This window comes from Amblyomma maculatum, chromosome 1 (assembly GCF_055883805.1).
Source record: "Amblyomma maculatum isolate TAMU_Amacu chromosome 1, ASM5588380v1, whole genome shotgun sequence".
Classification (NCBI taxonomy): Eukaryota; Metazoa; Arthropoda; class Arachnida; order Ixodida; family Ixodidae; genus Amblyomma; species Amblyomma maculatum.
This window is the reverse complement of record NC_139344.1, coordinates 298,620,188-298,645,856: the sequence shown is the minus strand read 5'-3', so window position 1 is coordinate 298,645,856 and position 25,669 is coordinate 298,620,188. Positions and strand designations below refer to the sequence as shown.

The following is a 25,669-nucleotide window of genomic DNA, read 5'->3' as shown; positions in this document are numbered from 1 at the left end:
GGTCTCCGCGTATCGGTAAGATAGTTAACACAGACGATAACCCAGCGGCAGCCCTCTACAGTCTTTGGAAAAGGACCGAGCAGGTCAATTCCAATCTTTTCAAAAGGTGAGGTAGGTGGCTTGATGGGTTGTAAAGGTCCGGCCAGCGTGGTGGTGCGTGCCTCAAGTCGGCATTTTTCACGTCGCAACATACTGCTTGGTGGTCTTATAAATTTGTGGCCAATAAAAATGCTGGCGAATTGGGTGCAGGGAATTCGGTGCAGGGTACAACAGAAGCCTAGATGTCCAGAGGTAATATCATCATGCATGGCATGCAAAACTTGTGCACGGAGACTTTTTGGGACGACCAAAAGGAGGGCAGCACCGTCAACTGAGTAGTTCTTGAACAAAACACCATCTTCGATAGTAAACTGCGTTGACTCTGCTCTTCCTTCTGCCTCTTGTATAAGAGGCTGTAGTGACCGGTCGTTGCGTTGTTCTCGCCTAAAGGTCGCCATACTAGGAAACGTCAACGCGATTGAGGCTAAACACCCGTCGAAGCAGTCTGCATCACTGTGATGTCATCCACTCTTGTACGCAACACCAAAGTTGTATTCTTGTAGGCGTAATGCCCAGCGCGCCAGATGACCAGATGGATCACGAATTCCGATGAGCCAGCATAGCGAATGGTGGTCAGTAACTATGGTAAGTAGCGTCCATATAGGTATGGTCGGAACTTGTGCACAGCGAACACAACTGCGAGGCACTCCAATTCGGTAACTGTGTAGTTGTCGACGTGCGGCTGGCATATGCAACGTGTTCAGCCCCACTATGCAGCTGCACAAGCACCTCCCCAAGACCAACGCCACTGGCGTCAGTGTGAGCCTCCGTCACAGCAGAAGGGTCGAAGTGGCGCAGCAGTGGTGCTAAGTTAGAGAAGACTTGAGCAGATTGAAAGAGGATTCGCACTCTGGGGTCCACACAAATTGCGAATCCTTGTGCAGTAGAGAAGTAAGGGGGTGGGCAAGTTGCGCAAAACCAGCAATGAAGCGACAAAAGTAAGAAGAGAGGCCAAGAAAGCTCCGAAGACTTTTCAGGGTGCGTGGAGTTTCGAAGTCGCATACTGCAGCAATCATCTGCGGATCCGGCCTGATACCATCCTGGTTGACGAGGAACCCAAGAAATAAAGTTTGTCGCTCTACAAAATGGCACTTCTTCGAATTCAAAATGAGGCCCGCTTTGCCAATGCATTCAGAACTTTATGGAGCCTCTCATTGTGCTCTTGGAAGGTCTTTCCAAAATGATAACAGCATCAAGGTAACACATGCATATTTCCCATTTGAGGCTACGAAGGATAGCATCCATAAATAGCTCGAACGTCGTGGGAGCGTCGCATAATTCAAAGGGCATTACATTAAATTCGTATAAACCCTCTGGTGTTACAAAAGCAGTCTTCTCTCAGCATATCATCCTTAAAATCACAGTCCAACCTATCTACCCTTGCCCATCGTCGCTACATTGCTAGTTTATGTTTGTTTCACAAGTTTTTTTGCTCCGAGCTACGACAGGAACCTTACATCTGCGCACCCCCACCACGTATCTCCCTCCGCACCGGTCATCAGCAGCAAGTGTCCCGACCTCGCGCCCGCACCACTACATTTTCTTCATCATTCTTCCCCCGGACTGCCAACGACTGGAATGGCCTTCCCCGAGAACTTGCTGCTATCACATGTCCATCTTTATTTCTTGATCAAATCACACGTGTACTTGCGCAGTGAAAATCTTGTATTTGTATAACTTGCTTACACATATATGTTACCAATTCTGTTTTTCATTTCTGTGCGCCCCACCCCTTATGTAATACCCTCTAATGAGGGTCTTTAAGGTATTAAAGTGATGTGATGTGATGTGATGTGATGGTTGAATGAATGTAGAGGAATTTGCCAATAGCCAGATCGCAAATCAACAGAGGAGAAATATGACGCCGAATGCAGACAGTAGACAACGTCATCAATGCGAGGTAACGGGTATACATCTTTCTTTGTTACCACATTCAAACGACGGTAGTCTACACAAAATCGCCAAGAATTGACTTTTTTTCGCACCAGGATCACAGGTGCGGCCCACGGACTGGAAGATTCTCGGATAATTCCTTTGTGCAGCATTTCGCCCCCCTGTTCTTGAATTATCTTGCGCTCTGCTGGGAAGACTCGTTTTTGGCGAATAGGGGGTGCGTTTCCTGTGTTAATTCTGTGCTGTAGCCGAGAAGCTGGGAAATGGCTACCCAATCCACTTGAGGCAAAGTCGAACACTTGGGCATGAGTTGTCAAAATGTCTTGCAGAATACGACGTTCACTAGATGAGAGCGATTTGTTGACCATACCCTCAAACTCAGCACAATATTCAGACTTGTCTTTTGCGGCTCCTCTGCAATCGGAAATAATTCCAACGGTATGAGTCACACAATTCTCAAATCTCGCGAGTGTCAAACCAGAAGACGAACAGGCTCTTCTGACACGTTCACAGCCCAGAGGTATGCGCAACCATCCTCCGCCTCCCCGACGGAGCGTGGCACCAAAACATTTGTTTTTGCTCCAATCGAGACATCTGGCTCGACGACTATTGAATGTTTACCCATGAAGGACTCAGATGACTTTTCGGGGAGAAACGTCGCCGTCATCGCAGGTAGCAGCACATCTTCCTTCAAGGCGAGAACTCCTCGATGACTCTGAGACATGTTATCTACTAATGCGGGGATAATGTTCGGCTGCAAACAAATTTCACCGGCACTAAAGTCTAAAGTCGCACCACACTCGCGCAAAAAGTCAACACCCAAGATAACGTCATGCGTGGCATGTCTCAATACAACGAATTCTGTCCTATAGCACTCGTCACCAATTACAACTGAAACTGAGCACAGGCCAACCAGAACTAAAGTTTCACCCCAACTCCACAAAACATAGTATTTTTGTCCCACACAAACATAACTTTCTGTCGAAGGCGGTTCTTAAATGAAAGGCTCATAACTGACACAGCGGCACCAGTGTCAACCAAAGCATCCGTTTTAACATTGTCTACACACACTGACACTTTGTTCTTTAGCATGACGATAGGTAGAGGTATGCGTGAAACTGACCGTCCGGTGACCTTACCTCCATCTGTCGCACCACCTAGTTTCCCAGCGATAGAGAAACAAAGCGGCGACGTGGGGATGGCGAACGGGGTTGTCGCTGAGGTGGGGGAGTGATGCTGTGATCGGACACAGGGGAGTCATTCCGTGCGTGGCGTTGAGGGGAAGAGGGCCGATAGAAGGTAGCAGGTGGCTGCTGCTCCCACTGGGCACCATTCGTGAAGCACGGTGCTCGTTGGACAGGGGGTCGGGTACTTTGACGACGCAGGCAAAAGCGGAAGACATGTCCGCTGCCCCCCCAGCTGTAACATACGGGTGGCTGGCGGCTCTGGTAGTTCACTTCAGGATCCCTTGGAGGCCGAGACGGGGCGACAGAAGCACGACGAGGAGCACCACGAGGCACTTTGTCTGGATGGGCTGGATGCTGCTGGAAATAAGGATGCGATGTTGGTTGCAGGGTCCGCTCCACGCCGTTGTTGTAAGATGGTTTGCTGTTATTTTGTGCAGCCCATGACGTGCATTGTTCCCATGATGATACGGACCTCGATGTGGGCTGGTAAGGTACATTGAAATTTATACATTGCCGCTGAATATCCAGCTCCTCGCGTAAAATCCTCCTGACCATAGAAGCGATGTCTTCAGCCTCCAGAATGTCGATACCGGCAACAGTTGTCACATTTGAAAGACGGCCAAATTTGGGCGCTATCCGACGTGCCTTTAACGCCTGAAATGCCCGGCACTGCTTGAAGACATCTGCTACTGTGGCAAGGGTGTCCCGCGAAATAAGTAGGTCGTACACATCCTCAGCAATCCCTTTGAGAAGGTGCCCTACCTTGTCTTCTTCTGACATCTGCCGGTTTACAATGCGACAAAGTTTCAATATTTCCTCGATGTAACGTGTGCATGTCTCACCGGGTAGCTGGGCTCTCTGGGAAAGCTGATGCTCAGTGCGTTCCTTCTTTGCAAGGGTATCCCCAAAGGACTTCGTAATTTCTTCAACGAATCCGTCCCAGGTCGTCAGGATTTCTTCGTGGTTATCAAACCAAGTCAGAGCCATGCCAGTGAGGAAGAAAACAACATTGTACAGACGTGCGATTGAGTTCTAGCGGTTGTACTTGCTGCATCTTTCGCCATTCCTCAACATCATCTTTGGGCTCACCGTGGAACGTACGCGGCTCTCGCTGGCGGGAAAAGGCCGTCGTCTCTTCAGGTCGCTGTTCATGAGTCTGTGTCGTGCGGGTGGTAGCCATTAAAAGGTACTATTGAGGAGATAAAGGTGGCAAACTAGCAACACGACGGCTGCGACAAGGTACTTGCGGATCCAGAACGTTTTTACCCCGCGCCTAGCACCAAATGTAACGGATGAAATGGTTTTAATACAGGTGAACTTCGCATGAAGGACGGACGCATATGGCTCAGAAAACCCGGATCAGTCTGCGCGCGCCTCGCTTCCTCCGCTTCTGCTGCTTCTCAGTGCGCCGCTATGCGGCGTAACAATATAACACAGGCCGACCTTAGCAAAAGCTTGGAAAAGACTACCTGCAGACGTAACACTTGCTGGTCAGCTTCAATAGTGAACATCTAGTCTGACCTAATGCTTTTATCTGTTTTGACTTGATAGATACAAATGTCGAGTCTACCACTTCGATGCGCTCTAGCAGCAATACTAATTTGGAGTTCATATTAATGGGCATGACATTTCCACTCCCTATCTTGTGCACATATATTTTATTTTATTTATTTAGAATACACCTTAAAGCCTCCAGATATGCGTATTACATGATCCCTTTTGATCCTATGCCTGGGCTGATAAACTACTGAGCACATGGATATTTCGTATGTCAAAAAGGCACCAGACCACTATAACACGCCTTGACAAGCTTGGCGCCACTGCTGCTCCCGTGCTTTTTGCCTACTGTGGGATTGCAGACTGCAGCACAACCTCTATTGTCGTGTCCATTTGTAAATATGGCGGAGGTCTTAACAGAGGTGGAAGCAGGCTCAGGAATTTTGGAGCAGCTTTGGGATATAGATAAATGGCATTGAAGGGTAGTCTTTCCATCCTACAGCTCTTTTACTTCCATGCCACCGGCCAATAGTTCATCATTCTTTGCTTGAGCAGTGCTGGGACTCATTTTTAATATTTTGGCGATGAACACTGTATGCCTTTCCAGCACTCTTGAGAAGCATCCTAGTGATTGAAAAGTTTGGCGTACCTACCCACAACGCTTCAAGAATGGTTTTGTCTACCTTAGGCCTGGCAAGCTTCTCACTGACAAAGAGGCTCGATGGTGAAGTACCTGCTCGTTTTCACAGCAGAACCGTTAGAATAACTCATGCAGTTTTTGCAGTTGGGACAAGTTTTCTTCCTAGTGGCTCACAGTAGTCTGCACTACCTGCTTTGCTTGCTGATTTCGCTTCTCTCCACTGGCAATTCAAAAGATTGAGAGGAGGTGCTGCATTACATGCAAAGTACATTTTTTCGCAATAATCTTCAATCGCTGGTGGCTCATACTAAATTTACTTGCGAATAAATATTATGCCCCATGCTTCGTTCCCTTACAAGAATTTCATTTGTATTAATCCTGTGCAAGATGATGTGTTATATCTTTGCCACGGGTGCAATGACATTGTTCCAGTGTTCTCCTAAATTTGATGGCAGAACATCAAAACAGCCAGTTTGGAGCAGTTTTAGAGCAATATTGTATTTTGGAGCAGGATAGAGTCGGGAAAGCAGTTTGGAGCAGAATGGAGCAATTGGAGTAGCACTTCCACCCCTGAAGAAGGCACAACAGCCAATGCTAGTCAGAAAGTCAGAAAAACTGCTGGTGTAAGAAGGGCATTCCTCTTTTTTCTCTTGGAGGTTCCTGGAAGCCTTCCAGGAGGGTCGATGCGTTGTTCCTGGTAACCTCCAGAAAGGATTGATGGCGGAGCTCACAATAACCTCCCGGGTTTCGGCACCATCAATTGTAGAAGAGGGAAGGCACGTCAGCCGATGCTAGCCGTTCTTTACTGAGGTTGAAATCCCAACATGGCGCTCACACTGCTACTTGAGCCCCACACTCCTACGCTTCCTATTCCTTTTCGTCCTTCTCAACGCTGAAATCTTACAGCTCTTGACTGAACTGCAAAAATATTACTAGGCTAACAATGCCACACATTTACCTAGTTGAACCTTGCAATATTTGCAGTGACAATTAAGTGCTAGGATAGATGTGAATTCTCAAACGTTTTGCTAGGGGTGTGCGAATACTCGAATAATCAAATACGACTCGAATAACAAGTTATCAAATTACGTATTCAATTCGTGAACCGAATACCTAGTATTTGGATGACTGAATATTCAATATATTTTGCATATAACTACAAGAAAGACGAAATACAGTGAAATCTCTCATTCGAACCCCCTTAATTCAAAAATTCAGATAATTTGAACAAGGAGCATGGTCCCAAATGGTGCCCATGTAAATCAATGACGTCAGACGCTCGTAATTCTTCACTTTATTTTCTTAAAGACTTCACTCTGGAGGTATCACGTAAGGGGTGAGGTTACAGATATATATATATATATATATATACGAAAAAATACAAGCACAGGTCATTGTCTTTGAAAATGGATTTTTACGGCTTCAAGAAATGAAGATGGGCATGTCAGGGCGGCGACTTCGTGGAGAAGGGCATTCCAGTCCACATCTCTCAGGGAAAAGAAAGACCCTGAAAAAGTTTTTGTGCGAGCCACAGGCTGAGTTATTTGAAATGGATGCGAAGTGCAATGAGGTATGTGAGTGCGATGAACAATGTAAGGTGCCCGACGGAGTGAACTATTTAGAATTTTGCGCAAAGGCAAAGGCTGGCAATGCGGTGACGAAGTGAGAGGCTTTCAAGGCTGGAATTTTCCTTCAGAGATGAAACGCTGATGGAATATGAGTATGCATGATGCACGAAATTAATAACATGGTTTTGAACTGATTCGAGCACATTTGTTAGGTATATCTGAGGTGGGTTTCGGATTGAACTGAAGTACTCAAGTTTTGATCAGACGAGTGTTTTATATGCGAGAAGTTTTACTTATTGGGGCACGTGACGTAAGCGACGTTTTATCAAGCCTAAAACAGACCTGTTTACAGATGATATGATGTTAGTTATGAGTGTGCACCAAGACAGATCACAGCAGAGAGTGATTACAAGATACAGTAGAATCTCGACGATATGATTAAGGTTGATACAAATTTTAAGGATGCTTTGAATGGACTACAAAGTACAGACTACATTAAGATTTGGGGCGATACGAACAGTTTCTGAACCCGCCACAGATGATACGAACGCACAAACCAGCGGCGCATGTGAGCGGGCTAGTGCGGCTAGTCTCAAGAGGGGAACATACCCACCGCAGCCGCCGCGGACTCCTCTCCACCCCCCGCCATGAATGATACGAACGATCATTGTATGAACGCGCAAACCAAGCCATCGATGGCAGTCAGAGGGGGGAGAGGGTACCCGCCATGGCCGCTGCCTCTCTCTCCACCTTTGCTAGCCACACTACCCCCACAAACCTTTCGTAACCTGTAGCAACCCGACGAGCCAAGGACGGCCAAGGCGAGTCAAGTGCCTGGTCGTGTACATTACCCCTTTGATGGTAGCTCATTGGTCTATCGAAAAGTTGTCCCGCCGGCTGCTCCCGGGAAGCCTGTGCCTTTGGCTGCTGCCGCCGCAATTCTCGTTCTCCGTTCACTGCTTCTTTGTGTTCTTCGCTGTGATGGGAACTGCCAAAACATGACAAGGACGCAAGCGTTCGCTTCTGCCGACATGTCGCAGAAATGAAATGAATGAAAAAGGAAATTCAATTCAATAACGTGACAGATAGTCCCTCCCAGCGAACGCTACCAGCCGTCTGCAGCCACTGGACGCTAGGATAATTCCAAATGTAAAACATTATTTTAAAGGATTTCTAGTGAGGCGTCTGCTGGTGAAAATTCACCGTGCAGAAGCCAACTTGCGGATTAGTCTCCTGGATGCTTTGCGCTTTCTAGCCATGTCGTGGGATAACGTAACTGCAGAGACAATCTCGAACTGCTTTAGAAAGTGCGGATTTGCCATCAGACTTCATGCGGCTTCGGCGGGAGATTATCAAGAGCCAGATGAAGATTTAACGATTGATGGCTGGGACAGCCTGGAATCTCAAGCTTCAGCTCAAGACTTCGTTACTGCAGACGACATCGCGACCTGAGGGCTAAGGTCTATTAAAGACTTGGCCAGCAAAGCAGATGATGGTGAACATGAGCTTGACAGCAACGGTGAAGATGCTAACGAGTGTGATCAACCGCCGTCAACGGCAGATACTCAACACTCTGGACATTCTGCGGCAAGTGCCAGCAGTGTGAGCGATGTGAGTGTGATGTGAGTGTGATCAACCAAGGTCTATTAAAGACTTGGCCAGCAAAGCAGATGATGGCGAACATGAGCTTGACAGCAACGGTGAAGATGCTAACGAGTGTGATCAACCGCCGTCAACGGCAGATACTCAACACTCTGGACATTCTGCGGCAAGTGCCAGCAGTGTGAGCGATGAAACCGCTGCACGGTTTTATGCATTTCAGGATGGGCTTGTCTGTGACATCAACGGCAAAAAAGTGCAGACAAGCATTACGGACTTTTTTGGTCGGAATTCACAATAATAAAATTTGGTTCATTTTTATGTCCATTCTCATGTTGAAGTTGGCTTGTTTTGGATCATATGAATTCGGGATGATACGAATATTTTGCGTGCTCCCTTGGAATTCATATCATTGAGATTCTACTGTACTTATATGGTTTCTATAGAAGAGCTGGCATTTTCATATGAAAAAAGAAGGGGGTAAAGTAATGCTGGCACGTAAAAGGGATGAGTTTGCAGTTCCTGGCATTTAAAGTCATTAACCAGCGATTGCATAATTCTTGAACTTTGATTAGGTCATGCTGTACAGCTATTAGATCAGAGATGTTAGTAATTTTCTGATAGATTACGCAGTCGCTGGCGAGCATTTTTATCTGACAGTGTACATGAAGAAGTAGGTCATTTATGTAGATTAAAAACAGAAGGGCGAGCACAGATCCCTGCGGGATGCTGGGTGATACAGCGATGTTACATGGTAGCAAGAGTGATGGCCAGCAGGAGACCACAAGTGATGATTTGGACGAGAGCCTACATTAGGAAGGTAAGCATGTTAGCGACGTGTGCAGTGCCACAGCCGCAGAGCCCACCTATTCGGATCAAAGCGCGACCCCCGAAGCCAGTGATTGTCCAAATTGACCTTCCCGAACATGAATTGCTTGGAACGGTGGCACCCACACAGCTCAGGTGCAAAGATGATCAGAGATCTCCAATAGCCAAAATAGAGCCTAGCAACATATTTCACTTCTCTAAGTTCACAACATCCCGTCACATGCCAGTCAGGTCGTTTACATCACTGGTCTTTCAGTTCTATTTAGGATGGAACACCTATGCATAATTCCCTTTCTTACATCTATGTGCTATGAGTTTTGAGAATGCTTCACCGCACATCCTCAAAATGAGACGACTGGTCCTGATAGTGTGTGCAAAGCACCTCACAGACATCCATTTCACATAAAATTACCGTGATTCAAATGGTTCTTGGCAGTTGTTTTTTTAAAATTCGATAACATTTTCCTGGTCCCTTGAAGGCGTTTGTTTAGCTCAGCTGAAAAAAGTTTGATATTCTAACTATTTGATAATCGATTCGAGAATTACGCACATCCTCAGTTTTTGCAGAAGCAAAAAATGCTAACTGTCCCTGTAATGGACGCACAGTAATCAAGTTTCGCAGTGAACAATACATTCAAACCCGGACATATCGAATTTTGGTTATATCGAACTTACGAAATATCCCCTTGAAAATCCCATGTAAAAGTATAGGAAAGCCGCGTCATATATCAAATTCAATTTCACCGGTGGTTCGATATATCGAACCCCGCACCACGCACTGGAAAGTGTGCGTTCCCCAAAGACGATCGCATCACCCTCAGCTGCTTGCCGCGTGACCTTTTCAAGCCACGCGCGGAAGAAATGAGAGGGGACAGTTCGGCGACGGCTGGTCTAGGGCAGCGTTGCGCCCATTCCCCAAAGGCGTGCGCATCTGCTGTTATCGTTTCCCGCGCGCCAGCAGGTGACATTTGCAAGCCATGTGCGTGAATGAACCAGAGAGAGCAGGTGGGAACGTGAGGGAAAAAAAAGCGATAGAGCGAAGCGCAAGGGTGTGCACATTCTTTTGCTGAGCTATCTCTCTCATTATTCTCTCCCAGCCTTCATTCGCAGTAGCACGCGCTACGCATGCGCCAAGCCAGCTCAGCCCATTTTCAGACAGAACGTCGGACGCTTTCTCTAGCGCGTGTTGCGAACCCTCTGCGCGCGGCGGCTGACGAGGATATGGCACCTGTGGGCGGCAGATCTCTCTCTCTCTTTTTTTGTGAGAGTCGTTCATTCTTATCGCTGTGTTGTACGCGCGGCGTAGCGTAAGATATGGCGGCTGCGGACGTTGAGAAGCAAGTTTTTTTGTTTTGTTTTTTTTGCGGGAGGCGTTTATCTTTGTATGTATGAATCAACGAAAGCACGTGGTCAGCTGCGATCATGACACCGTCTTTTAGCATTTTCGCTTCGAATAGCATTTGAAACTATCACGCTTTCCAATGATTTTGTGGCAGTGGACTACGCCCGCCCCAAGCGCGGCGTGATAAATCGATCCAGGCTTGTGCAATAAAGCCATCACGCGCACTCTGTCAAGTTCGCTTCCCGGCTCCGCAGGAGATATCAAAAGATAAACACGCCGTGAAGTTATCGCTGCGCAGCATCTTGCACGCTGCCAAGAAATGAGGTGTCGATGAGAGGGCCGAAACGGAGTGGCACGCGCCATCAACATGCAAGCGAAAACGCTTGCAATTTCTGCCGCGGCGACAAAGAAACCTTGTTTTGATCTGCCGCGGTGGCTCGATCGGCGAGAGGGACGCAGTTCTAACAAGTTAAAAATTTTTCGCTCTATTGCTGCCGCTCGTCGCTGAGATCACTCAATCGCATGCATGCGAGCGAGATGGCTTTAACGCCTTTTTTTTTTTTTTTTTTTTCCAAATTCTCGGGTGCAAAAGTGGAGGGTGGGTTCATTATGCGAGTGGGTTGATTACACGACAAATATGGTATCGTTTTTTCGCATCGTAAGTGCCGTCACAAGCCGATTACTGTATATTAAATTATCGATATATCGAACTATTTCGCGATCCCCTTCGAGTTCGATATATCTGCGTTCGACTGTATATATATGTGTATAATATACACACATACAGTCAAGCCATGATATAGTCAACTCGGATCTATTAAAGTGAAACTGCACTCCCAGTCTGCCTTCCACAAATAAAACCTATAGTTGTGCATCCCAAGGAATGGTATCACGGCACGCATGCAACCTTAATCTCAAAGCTAAAATTCAGAGGCAATAAAAGGGCGCTTACCGAGATGGCTTAATCACTACGCTCATGAGCTTTGAGGGCTTTTCTGACGTGATGCAAAGCATGCAGCGTGCAGGGAAAAAAAAAAAAGTAAAGCTGGCCGCAAACGTGGAAAGAAGGCCCATTGAGAAGGTAAAAAACAATAGATAAGTCTTATTGTATTTTGTATTCACGCTAAAAGCGGCACTTCAGAAGATGTAAAAAAAAATCAGAACGACAACAAAATGTGACAAGAGCAAAAAAATAACATTAAAGGAACAATATGAGAAATATGGAAAGTATTTTTGAGTGTTTCTTTTATATATCAACAAGACGGGATTACAAAGTAACAACTGACAAAGATATTTCCTAGTCATAGGAGACTCACAGGGCACCAGTAGCTTCAAAGACCATGCATTTTGGCCTCCAGCAACCATCGCTGCCACAACCGAACCCTTGCCCTCAACAGTTGAGCACCCTAACAACCGAGACATCGCTGTGGGTGTTTAAAAAGAAATATTTAAGTGCTCTAGATGCACCCTTGTTAAATGATTATTATAATGTGAAGAAAATTCTCAAACAAATTGATTGAGCACAAAATTGCTCGTCCAAACTCCATTCTGTTCGGCAGCAGTCTTCAGGCCGATTCTTGCATCAGTACAAGTTGGGTCAGAATTAAAGGTCCACTGAAAAGGGGTCACCAAGGAGGATAAACAACGCCATAACACTGTTAGTTATTGAACCACCCATCATTCTCCCGCAAAAATGTTCGATCTAGCTTCTGCAACACCAGAGATATCGGCGATTAACAATGACCCTTCCAATTTTCCCTCTCAACTCGTACGCCGAAGGGAGCCATAAAAAAATTAAGAATACAAGCAAGTTCAAAGCTCCGCCCAGACATACGTCACTTCGACGAACTTCCGGTTGCCGTGCGCTCGCTCGCTGGCGTACTCGCGTCAACCCGTCCTCGCTCGCACACGCCTGAGTTCGCCAGTTCGCGCAGCGACGGTTAGTGTAACCGCGAACCCGTGGTTACCCTATGTTACACGGCGGACCAAACCATGGTTACACCACTAACCGCTGTTATCGCAAGCCGAGCTTGACGACCTCGGTTTGCGTCATTAACCGAGGTTATGACGGCGTCTGTTGACGGAAGCTACTCGTCGGCGCCCGAGTGCGCGAAACGTACAAGCGGGTCTGCTTCACAAAGTTATTCATTTGCCCACTGTATCACGTTTAAAGATCGATGTATAGAATATGGTGCCGCCCAACGTCTTCGATTACAGCCGACAGCGCAGCGACTGCGTACTGAAGCCTTGTCTTGCCTGCAGTATCGTTTGAACGGCTTGTTGCAGAACGTCACAAAATGCGCAGCCTTAGCTATGAAAGTACACGAGTTTGCAACGCTTGCAGCACGGGATGCCGCGAGCAGGCTGAGGTACGTTACACAATTACCGCGGCGGTGGGGCGCGCGAGCGCGGCGAACGACGGCGCCGTGCGTGACCGTCCCCAGTCGTTGCTAGGCCTGAATTGTTTCGGTTCGAAGCCGCGGCGGTCGACGCTTTGGAACATGATCAACGCTGTCGTAAATCGTCTACTTATAAAACTGCCTTACAGTGAATCATTTCCTGCCATAGTAAAATAATTATAGGATTAACTCTGCCGACGCATAGCTAGTACGAGCAGATCGGATCAGCCGAAATGCACCAGCGGCAGCTGGCTTGAGCAGAAACTAGCTTGTATCACGGCTATCGCTCTTACCAGCAATTTGCTGCTGGTCAGCGATCCTCACGAGGGCTTCATACTTGATATTCGGCTCAGTATTCCATACGCCAACAAATTTTAGCACGGTTTATTTCGGACATCGGTGCTAACGACCCGCCGTGTCGTTCGCGAACGGTATGCGGGAGGAGGGGCCACAGCGGCGGTGTTTACGGCGGTCGAGGAGGTGCTGCCATCGTGCGGTGCTTGACCGTGCTGTTGACGCCTCGTCGGACGACCCTCCGGTACTCCTGAAACCCCGTTATATAAATAAGATATTTGTAAATGCAGCTTCGTTCTGCCGATCCCTGCGTCGCTTCGGTTGTTGCACTTAATGGGCAATGGCCACCTAACCGATAAGGGCGGCGAGCTGTGTAACAGCCCACACAGAGTTCGAGCAGCGTACGAGCAGACGACTTTCGCAGCTACCGGAAGTGTGTCCGTGACGTCATGGCTGCAGTGGCCACAGCGAATGGCAGCTTCTAGCAAGCCTTGCCAGTCAACTTACCCGTGACGTCACGGGTCAAGGAAATAGTTCCATGCGACACCGCCAAGCGACATTCCCTCTGCCCGCGAATTTCAAAAAATGCTGTTTTTAAAATTAATAATAAATCGCTGGCTTTGTTCCAAGGAGTTATACTTTGCGTTAATGCTCAAAAGGATGTATTCTACACACTCAACACGTTTGTCAGTGCCTTCTTGGGGGCCGTTTCCGTGGACCTTTAATGGGAATATATGATCTTTGGACTGTTGTATTCAGCTGTCTAGGCAACAGCGTCCGGTTTGTTTCACTTTGATGTGGCACCTAACGACATCATTCTTGTGTTTAAAACGTCGAGTGTCAAAGAAATTCAAGTGATGTAGGATGTCATGATCCAGCAAGACGTACTCAATATGGAGAATTACTGCCGGCACTGTAGCACAGGATGACAGTTATCTTTCAGACAAGTACATTTTAAAACCGCAAAATAAACAACGCATCGCTAGTAGGCAACGAGCACACATCCACACTAAGACTACAAGACCAGAAGGATACAATAACAAAATAGCCAGCCTCGGTCTCGGTCGTGATGCTAAGGGCGTAACAATATACAATGGTTGCCAACCTACGCGATTTTTCTTGCTGCCACTGCTGGATATCTCCCAGCCGTTTTGCTGCACAGGCCAGGATAAAAACAAAGCCCCATCAGAGAATGAGGCTACTTACCTCAACAGCGTGTTTCACATCATGCAAGCTTCGCAGTATTAAGAAAAGCAGGAGCATATCACCATGGGATAGGAGTGTGGAATTTCGCCTGAAAAAGGATAACCAAAATGGGTCACACTCCCTGCGTTTATAAAGGCACAATAAATAACACCTTTAACTAGCCAATAATCATATGATCAATTATTTGTGCTACTATCACTTTATGTCAAATAACATTTTCACCATGGGGCGCAGCAGGAAAGGAAGCGAGAACATTGATGACCATTGCACATATGTGCAAAGGGCCCCCTGAAGTCTGCTACAATTTAGAGTGATAGGCAGCTTTCATGTCTGTTTTATGAGGGCCCTGTGTCCTTGGCCAAATGTATGTAGGGGACAGCTCCTTATATGACATACCCTCGTGCAAATTTAGCAGCCATTCTTGCCTGCTTGTCAAGTGCAGTGAGATTCCACCCTTGGGGCCAGACACACAATAGTACACACTATAACATATTACATTGCCTCATGTAAACACAGGCAGGGAGTCGTCATTGATACATTTCACTTTGGGGGCTAAACATTCCCATGGTGACAGAGGAGTTTACCACTTGCTAGCCATCATGTCCAGATTGAGAAAACCATATCCCACTAATTTTATTAGATGAAACCCAAGTGTAAACAACAATGTTTCCATCAAATGCACTGTAGCACAAAATGGCTCCGTCCACAAAGCATTATGGTGCATGACACACAAGGGTAGAAACACAGCGACGCAGAACGCGAACCTTCCTCTGTAATGGATGACCTTTCTCTTGAAAACTGGTAGGTGGCAATTTCTGAAAGGGTCTTCAAGCATGCTCACAATAAGCAGTGATGAAAATATGAAAGTTTTGTTTGTTTCTGGATCTGAGTTCATACATTTCACAGTGGTCTGTAGTGTCTTGACATCATACGGGCAAGATTGACTTCCACGAGCACTTCATGGTAGCCCAAAGCAGTTTGTCAAAGTTACTCTATTTGAAAAGACATTGAACCCATACTTTGATTACTCAAGTAAAACCAAGGCATAAAGCAGCAACACAGCTTTTCCAAATATTTTTAATTTTCATGTGAGTGATGTTTTCATAACATATGGAGCGAATGTTTCTCTATCCTCATCATCACCACTAAGACGGACGTGAGGGACTCAGATGAAAGTGGATGAATCAGCTCTTAAAAATCCAACATTAAACAATGTGCTCATCTGTTGGCAGGTGTTGCACAGCTATTTTGCAGATATAGTATGACATTAAATAATCAAGAAGAAGGAAAAGAGTGTTGCTATCTAAAATTTGAAGCACCTGAGCGGTGGGAAAGAAAAGGGGAGACGATAGCGAGGGGGGAGCATTAGGAAGAAGGAACAGGGGAAGCTTTGTACATTATTTACAAAATACAAAAAGGACAACGAGTTCGCGTCACTCGCGCGCAAGTGTCCGAGCACTGTCCACAAATGCCTGCACGCAAGTGGGCAGTTTACAATATAGTTGCATGGGTGTATATTACATGCGTTCGGGTCACGCACGCACTACCTGGCGAAGAGCAAGTGGGACTTCAAGCCCGCCTGGGAAATATAGTATCTCAATTCACTAATTCTGTTGGGTCCTTACACCTGTGACTCCACAATGAGTTTAAAGTCATAATTTAACCAGGTTCTTGAATTAACTGGGCATGGCAAAAAATATGGGAAACTAGGAACTTTTGTATAGGGACTGGGCGCCCATTGTATGGCGCCGCGAAGTGCCGAAGCAGCGGAGTGCCGAGGACGCTGAGCGGCACAGTCGTTTCCGTTCTGCGAGGTGTTTTTGAGCATGTACCTACCCGTCGTTTTGCACTGTGGCTTTGAGAGCTTTGAGCTGCTTTGAGTAATCGCAAGGAGCATTTTTCAACCGGGAAGTCTTGAAAAAGGAAAGGGCCGTCTTCCGCAGGGCGTGCATGTTTTTTTGTTTTGTTTTTGAAACCGCCCGAAGCATGGTATTTCTGTTATATACTCTAAAACGCCGCGCGCATGATTTCACCATGCGCTAGAAACACCTTTGTTAGGCACTTGTAAAGATGACTTCGAAGACAGGAATTGTGCCTGCACTGCACGTTTATCTTATATTAGGTCTAGTCAAAATTCGCCTGAAGATCAAATACCACAGAGCCGTATAGCCATGGCACTATAGCATATAGTGGTAGTTGTAATGGTCAGCGTTCATGTAAAATGAAAAAGATGCTGCACCTGTCTTTTTTGGTAATAGCTAGGCTCAAACGATTCAGAGTAGAATATTAGCAAATGACATTCCAGTTTCAACCTTGCAATGAGAGCTGGAAAAGGAGAAAAATAAGGAAGCAAGGAAAAAGTAGGATCCTATTTATGGTTGGAATAGCAAACACACATATACTTCCAGGACTTCCTGCACAATTACGCTACAATAGCTCCCTGAACCCGACCTTGAGACTATCAAACTTAATCATAATATAAGCCAAATGAGTAATACCACCTCAGCATCATTTTTACATATACGACAATGCTCTTATTGAACACTTTGGAGCTGCTACATATAATTGACTTAGAAAATATTATACTATATATACCTTTCTCTTGACATGCTGCGGAGGTTGTGAAAAGCAAAAAATTAAATTTCCTGCTATCAGCGGCACTGTTTTTTCGGACACCTGCTATGATAGAGAGATCTTGGTAGTATTTGGCTTTTGCTTATTTAGGCGTTCTCTCAGCGCAGGAAGTTCAATGCGATTGACTGCAGCTGCCTTGAACATTTGAAGGCAATAGCCCAATACTGTCAAACTGTAAAGACAATAAAAAAAAAAAAAAACACGCACACACACACACACACAGTGTGATGTGTTGTAAGATAAGCCACCGACAACTAAGAGATCGTTCTATTGTTAAATGAATCTGTCTGATGGCTCGTTCGCTAAGGTGTTCTACTTTCTCACCGTACCACAAACTTGCAGGGCCGATACCTGACCTCGATACCTAATGAGTGTGAGGGGACACGACCATGTAGGTAGTTTTCTATTTGCACGTAAAGGAATCCTGATAACTGAAAGCCATTCCTTTTACAACTTTGTCACTGCAGCTTGCCGGATTGCCGCTAAATCTGTTTACATTGGCCATAGAAGCAATTTCTGAGAGGTAGAACGGAGAAAGAGGTAAACAGACAGAGGTAAAACGCCACATCAGGAAATCTCATGTTCACTAAAACGGCAATGAGAAACACATGTATTTAGGCAGGCCAGGAAATGGGCGCTGCTGAGAAAATACGTAAACTTATGTCAGATGCAACGTGAATCCGAAAAAAAAATAAAAAAGAAAATGCTACACGGCCTTCGAAAATAAAAAAAAAATGCTACGTTTATGCTCGTTTTCACAAATTAAATTGTATTTTTTTCTTGTTCCAACTTTTATATGAAGTCATAGCAGATTTTGTGACCATGCGGTATTGATTGAGCTGTGAAATGAGTGATTTTATTAGGCGAGACGGACATGCCACAAACAAATGTTAACAAATTCTAAGGGTATCAATGCAGAGCTTTCAGCACATTTTCATTGGCTGACAAACGAAGAGAGAAAAAAGGACAAGATCATGGTAATAGGAATTGTTCATGTCTCCTATCTGCTCTTTCTGTTAAGAGAAGAAAGTAAATTAACTATGACTATGTCAGCGAAAGTAGCTGCACAAACATTGTCTCTGCCCATCACTGAAGATCGTAACGCAGCCCGAACGACGATAGTGGAGCTGCCTTTTCTTTTTCCGTGCTGGGGTTTTCTTGTACATAGGCGGGGAAATGCTAGCGTTGTTAACTTACGCTGTTGGGTTACTTCGATTTCCAATTGTCAATAAAGTGACTGCAAATGAAGGAGTGCGGCTTCGACTCCGAGACTCTCGTGCAGTCACTCCTGAGGAACAGAAAGCGCAAAGCATCCGGTAGCAAGCGGAATTTTAAAATTCGGCACTTTCCATGACCACAAAGTAACCAAATACGTAGATTCGTGCCTCTGCCTTTCAAAGAACCATGCTTAGGTCACCCGCCACTCATGCTTGTGTGGAAACCCGTAGAAATGAATAGACTCAAAAGTGTCCGAAGAGTTTGCGTAGCTGCCAGTGCAGCCAACAAGGCACCACGTTTCGCCAGCCTTGTTTGGCCAGACTTCGTTTCACTGGACATACACAACTAGCTCAACATTCTGGTCTCTTTAGGATATATTCACGCACATCATCATCTAAACCTTAGGATTTCCAATTTCGACACAAACAAACGACAAACAGCACGCTCCAATGCGCTGGCAATGCGCCGGTCCCAGCCGGCGCATGCCAGCGGTTGCTGTCTGGTCCCTATAATCCCTGGAAATAATCAGAGGTGCACGCACAACTGCAGCCAAACTCATGACGTCCCTTCCTGCCAGCCAATCAGCAAAATATACAACATGCTGCCTCCAGTCTGGATGCTGCATTGCAGTATACGATCCACGGGTTTATTTTTGAGCCAGATTTCTGTCAAAAACTTCACTAGGTTTGCCATGAAATCGGACATTCCCACAAAGCACCCCAGATCTTCCAATTAACTAAAAATTTGCATTAAATAGTACAGGAGCGCATAAATTATTTGAAATAGCTGGGATTTTGAATTAACCAAGTTAGAATTTTAGATTTTACTATTTATAATTCCTTGCTCAATTCATGTCATATGAAGTGATTATGTGAGCAAATCAGCACATTTTAGGAATTTTAAAGTACTCATCTTTTAAAGTAAGCAAACGAAAATTCCTAAGCTTATTTAGCTAAACTGGCTAATTGCAGAGCATGATGTGCACTAGCATATCACGCTTCATTTCACATTCAGTTTAAGCTAGGGTTCTATGGCTATGCTTAGGCCAAAGATCGGCGAAATCAACACTTGGGGACTTTAATGGCGGTTTAACATGCCTTACAAGAACAATATGACAACAGGGTGTTCTGGATCGGTTGAACACGATATCCAGCCGACTGTGGCTGATGTTCGGTTGCAGAGACAGCATACTGCAGTCATGGAATTGATAACAGGCTTCTTGTAGCAGAAAAGATTGCAATTTATAGTAGCAAAATTAGGTTTTACAGTTGAACCCCGTTATAAGAGGCACGGATGTAAGAGACAATCGGTTATAAGAGACACTCTTCACCCACTTGGTTGGTTGCCCTATCTCTCCCATTAATTTGACCTCTTTTGTAACAGACATCGGACGTGGAAGACAATCAGTTATAAAGGACAAGTTATCCTTGCATTCTGGTCAACAATCTCGCTTGTAGCAGACATTTTAACTTTCGATGCAGTGCCATCGGTCGCTAATCGCAGTTGTGCCCATTGTGGAAGCAAAGGGGGACGATAGAAGTGCGCAGTCACTATTTATTATAACTTCAGCAAAGCCAGAGTGGGTCGGTCAGCTATAAAATATCAACGAGAAGCCCCTGCAATGGGATTGCAACATAGGAAAGCACTTCAAACTTGCCGCCAAGGGTACGAGTGCAACCGCGCATGCGGGCGTCTGCCCGAGGCAGCAATACCGGGAGCGCGAGGTGGGCACTCTCGTTCGCACAACTCCCAATCAAGAATCACAGGTGTCGCGTCCGCAAGCCTGGCAAAGTGCACAGCGGGTGCTATTTCTCGCGCTGCATTTCGTTAATGACCAATATACCTGCCAAACGCGAGCGAGGCGATCAGCTAGCGTATGGTGGCTGTAGCCAACATAGCGTCTTAGTTGGCGCGAACAAGCCATGAAAGCGAGGCAATCGCCAAGCCAAGCCCAGACAAGCAGCGCGAAAGCGGCCGCACACATGCTTTTTTAGACAGCAGCATCGCAGTTAGCATCAATGAAACTTTCCTGCTACTGCGCTTAACCCTAACTGCGCCGCCACGATGCGACACCGCGACGCTGCTTTTTAGGAACATCGTGAATTGGGCTTATCTGCCATTGTTACCGTTGTGCAACGTTCACCATCGCCACCTGGCTGCTTCGCTGTTACCACATCCCCGGGCGCCTAGTCAGCATGGCGGACTGCTAAGTCAAGCGCCGTACTAGCCTTACGGTCGCGAAAAAGTTGGACATCATAGCGGAACTCAACTGCGAGATGAAGCAAGCAGACGTCGCCAGGAAGTTTGGGTTGTCACGCAAGAAGATCAGCGGAATCTGGACTCAGCGAGAAAAGATCATCAAAGAAGCACCCACTGGGGCAAGCAGGTCCAAGCTGCATAAGTCGTCCCATTCCGTACTAGAAGAAGCGCTTCTTCTCTGGATTCAAGACACTCGGAGCAAAAACATTCCACTCAGTGGGCCTTTAATTCAAGCCAGAGCCAGGCAGCTTGCATTCGGTCTTGGCATTGAGTTTGAAGCCAGTCAAGGATGGTTTGACAGATTCAAGCGTTGTCATAGTATCAGCTACAAAGTTATTTGCGGTGAGAGCAATGCTGCTGACGAAAACACCGTAAGGCAATGGAAGAATGAGACGTTGCAGTCTTTATTAAGCGGATGGAAGGCTTGTGATGTGTACAATCTTGACGAGTCGGGAATATTTTTCAAAATGCTCCCCGGCAAAACATTTGCCTTCGCAAACCAAAACTGCAGCGGAGGCAAAAAATCCAAAGAGCGCCTTACAGCTATGTTTTGCACTAACATGGACGGAACTGAGAAAGAAAGAATTTTGGTTATTGGCAAAGCTAAAAACCCAAGATGCTTAAAAAACTACTCCATCAATGTGGAGTACACAGCTAATAAGGCTGCATAGATGACGGCAGACATTTTCAATAAATGGCTGACAAGCTTTGATGAGAAGATGGCGAGAAAAAACAGGAAGATCTTGATGTTTTTGGACAGCTGTTCGGCACATATGAAAACCCCGCCATTGAAAGCTGTTCAGCTCAGCTATTTCCCTCCAAGCTGCACCTCTCTGCTACAGCCTCTGGACCAGGGGGTCATAAGAGCTGTTAAAGCCAAGTACAGAGCGCGGCTCGTTGAACGACTGCTCTTTAACATGCTGCAGAAGCGGGAAACAACTATCAACGTAAGGACAGCAATTGAAATGCTGACTGGCTCTTGGAGTGACATCAAAACGAGCACAGTGAGAGGGTGCTTCCGAAAAGCTGGTTTTAATCTGCAGCAGGAAGGGGACACTGAAGATGAAGACATGGAATGTGGAGATGAGCCAGAAACTTGGCCAATCATTCAAAGTAAATTTGAAGAGTGCGGCACATTCCAAAGCTTTGTTGAAGCCGATGACAATATTCTTGTTGCAGAAGACCTCACAGATGAGAACATAGTCAGAATGGTGCAGGAAGAGGACCAAGAGGATAGTGCAACGGATGAGTCCGACAATGAAACTGATTCTGCACCACCGCTGACTTCTGGTGAGGTCATGTCAGTACTCGGGTAAGTGCGCCATCACATACAGCTTTGGCCCAGTGGGCATGAAGCTGGAAGAAGCTGTGCTAAAAAACACTGTAAATGCAGCCATGTAACAGAGCAAGATTGAGAACTATTTCACCCGCAAAGCAGTGTGAGAAAGTTCTGGTGGAAGGAATGTGGATTGTATTCAGTGTGTGGCTGTCGACCTAGCAGGTCATAATATGAATCCAAATGATAATAAACATTTTGCAACAGGCTATACCAGTCTTCTGTGCTTCTTTTAGTCGTAAGGTACCTACTTTGAAATAAGGGCTGATCAGAAAATAAAAAAATGGTACCCTGCTTATAAGAGACCTCTCATATAAGAGACAAAAACTGCTCTCCCGTACGTGTCTCTTATAAAGGGGTTCAACTGTACAGCAGGAAAAATGGTGTTTTGTAGCAGACGTTCCAGCTTCTGAGGCAAAAAACAATTGCTTTTTGTCCAGAGATTTTGTCTGTCAAAGCACAAAAAGAAAGGGTGCTGAAGCAAGAATTCATCTTTCTGAGCCAGGAAGTCAAGATTTTTACTCACAGTGAAACAAAGTCAAACCTTGTGATCATTTTGAACAAAGAGATTTGCTGAACACAGTGTTCAGGGAGAAAAATAAATACAAGAAAAAAAATATGCAGAAAATGCAAGAACGGCATCAAGGGCACAAAGTGGTGCACTCGGCCAAATGTTCAAAAATAAAAAAAGGGGGCTCAATCATACCCTCGCTATGATTGGTTAGCAGTGCTCACACCAGGATTCGGCTAGAAGTAGCGTGCTTAGTTTTCACATATTGCTTTCACCCTGCAATGAGCTCATAAATGTTGCCGATTTACAGCAACAATGCTTTCTCGTTAGAACGTCAACAACGAATTTGGCAGTTAAATTGGTTTACTCGTTCACAAGGGTGTTTGAACCGTGCTTTCGCAAAAATGCTGACAACTTCGTAAACCTTGAGACTCAAATGATGCTCCATGTGCTGACATGAATTTCATCGTTCATGCTGATGCAGTTCCATTGCTGCTGTGACTGTTGACAACTGAAGGAATGGAAACGCAAGAGAGAACACAGTTGCAGCCATTTCTTATCGTGGACATCAAAACAGCAGCACGCATGTTCATCAGCTTGCACTTCCACGAGACCTGCTTTTGCCACATGCTGCTGATGGGCCAAGAAGCCACATTTTTTTACCATCATTTTCAGATATTTTGGGAATATTATAAATTGCCTCAAATTTCATGACAGTGGAATGGTAAAGTGAAACTCCAGTTCATTTTCCATAGAAGACTACATTTTTTCCCCTTTATAACAAAGACATTTTTAGTAAACAGCGGCAAACATACTTCCCATGAAATGATATCGCTGCCCACACAGCCTAGAATCGCAAAGCGAATGTTTTAATGGCTTTACCACCAGGCTTACGAGTTCTGAAGAGAAGCCAACTTCCCGTGCGCACTGACGTGTGTGATGGTGACGTGGTTTACTGCTGCCGTCGGTAGCACCATTGGATAAAAACAAGCGCGTGACCGGACGGGCAGTGTCCAGTCTTGGGCCTGGGGCTCATATTCGGGAATAAAGCCGTTCTTTTTCCTTTTGTTAGTCCCAAGTTGTGTCAGTGGTGACGAGGGTAAAGAATGTCTCGGTAGTAACTGCAGTGTGCGGCCCGCGTCAACGCCCTGGCAGCATAGGGATGTCGAAGTCGGAGCTGTTCACAGGTGAGGAAGGCCAGGATTGGAGGAGTATGTCGAAAGACTGGAACGGTATTTCATCACTAATGGAGTGCCTCAAGACAGAAGAAGAGCAGTGTTCCTGAGCGGATGCGGCCAGCCTATGTACACGCTCCTACGAAGGTTGCTCGCTGCCACAAGGCCATTGGAAACCCAACTAAGCAGATGCCTCGAGCACCATCAGTCATCGTCCAAAGGTAAGATTTCTATTGCCACGCACAAAAGCCTGGGGAATCTGTAAAGGAATTTGTGGCGGCGCTGCGTCAGCTTGGCTGCGATTTCAGCGGTGAGCTCGACAACAACTTGTGCGCAGATTCACAACATCTACAACGATGCGATGCGCAGAAGGTTGTTAGAAGAACCCGATTTGACACTGAGGAATGCCATGAGAAAAGCATGGAAGAAGCGGCACGAGGAGCAGAAGAGATAACAGGCAGGGCAAGCGACGTAACGAACTGCGTGACTGAATGGGTGGAGCGGCCGCGTTGTGTCCGTAGCGGCGGACCGCATCATAAAGAAGTCTGCAATTGTGCAGGTTTGCGCTGTTTTAAGTGTTGGCAACGGGGCCATATTGCTCGGATATGCAAAAGCAAAGAACCTGTCGGTAGCAACAGGAGGCAAACACAAGAAGATAGGGTACACACGATGGACGCACGCTATGAAAATACAGAAGACTCCGGAGTGATGCCGGATGCGTGGGGAACCTGTGGACGCTAACCGAGAGATGCGAGAGTGAATGTCAGGAAATTGCAAGTAGAACTGACGAACAAAAGGTTCCATGCATATTTGCGGAGCTGTAAACGGAAGGAAAAACAGTGAAAATGAAGTTGGATACAGGGGCGGTGTTTACGGTCATGGAAGAAGGAGAGTTTAAAGGGCGATTCCCAGCAGTCAGGCTCAGCCCATCTAACGTCAAGCTTCGTGGATACTTTGGGCAAATTTCTCCCATTGTTGGCAAGGCCTAGGTCACGGCCAGTTTCGGGAACAGGACGGCAAAGTTACCGTTGTTCGTGGTGAAAGGGGGCAGAAGAGCCCTTCTGGGCAGGAATTGGGCAAAAGAGTTTGGCATGCCTCTGGAGCAGCTCAACAATGTCCACCAGGTGAGCAGCAGAGATAGTGTAGTTGAGAAATTTCAGGCAGTGTTTACTGAAGGTCTCAGAAAAATCGAGGGCGTAACGGCGAACATTCATATGCCAGAAGGTGCGAAACCCACATTCTGTAGAGCACGGTCCGTACCTTTCGATCTGTTCAGCATCATCATCAACCTGACTATGCCCACTGCAGGGCGAAGGCCTCTCCCATATTTCTCCAATTAACCCGGTTCTGTGCTAGCTGCATCCACTTGACCCCTGCGAACTTCTTAACCTCATCCGCCCACCTAACTTTCTGCCGCCCTCTGCTACGCTTTCCTTCCCGTGGAATCCAGTTTGTTACCCTAAGCGACCATCGGTTATCCTCTCTTCGCACTACATGTCCTGCCCATGTCTATTTCTTCTTCTTAATTTCCGCTAGAATGCCGGTAACTTGAGTTATTTCTCTGACCCACTCTGCACGCTTCCTATCTCTTAATGTTACCCCTACCATTTTTCGTTCCATAGTCCTCTGGGTTGTCCTCAACTTAACTAGAACCCTCTCTGTTAGATTTGGTTGCAAAGGAGTTGATGAGGTTGCAGCGTGATGGGATAACTCCGATGCGCACATCAGAGTGGACCGCTCCAATAGTGCCAGTGTTGAAGACTGATGATCGCGGGAGAATTTGCGGAGATTTGAAGCTCACCATTAACAAAGTTGATAACACAGAGGTGTACCTGGTACCAAAGCTAGATGTGATATGGACCCCGTTGATGGGAGGGAAGTCGTTCTCTAAGCTCGACTTGCATGATGCTGTGAAGAACCTGTGTGTGAGTGGAGAAAAAATCAAGAAACTGAGGAAAGACGAAGAAGGAAAAAAAAAAAAAAA

General features: G+C 46.2%; 1 protein-coding gene across 1 annotated transcript in view; it reads right to left on the bottom strand.

The window, feature by feature from the left end:
• The window catches only part of HPS1 (Hermansky-Pudlak syndrome 1 protein), a 117,803-nt gene that overhangs the window by 63,654 nt on the left and 28,480 nt on the right, over nt 1–25,669 (bottom strand). The window contains exon 6 of the mRNA XM_084591641.1: nt 14,553–14,640. Coding sequence (XP_084447767.1) covers nt 14,553–14,640 — 88 coding nt within the window. The remainder of the gene's footprint in view (nt 1–14,552; nt 14,641–25,669) is intronic.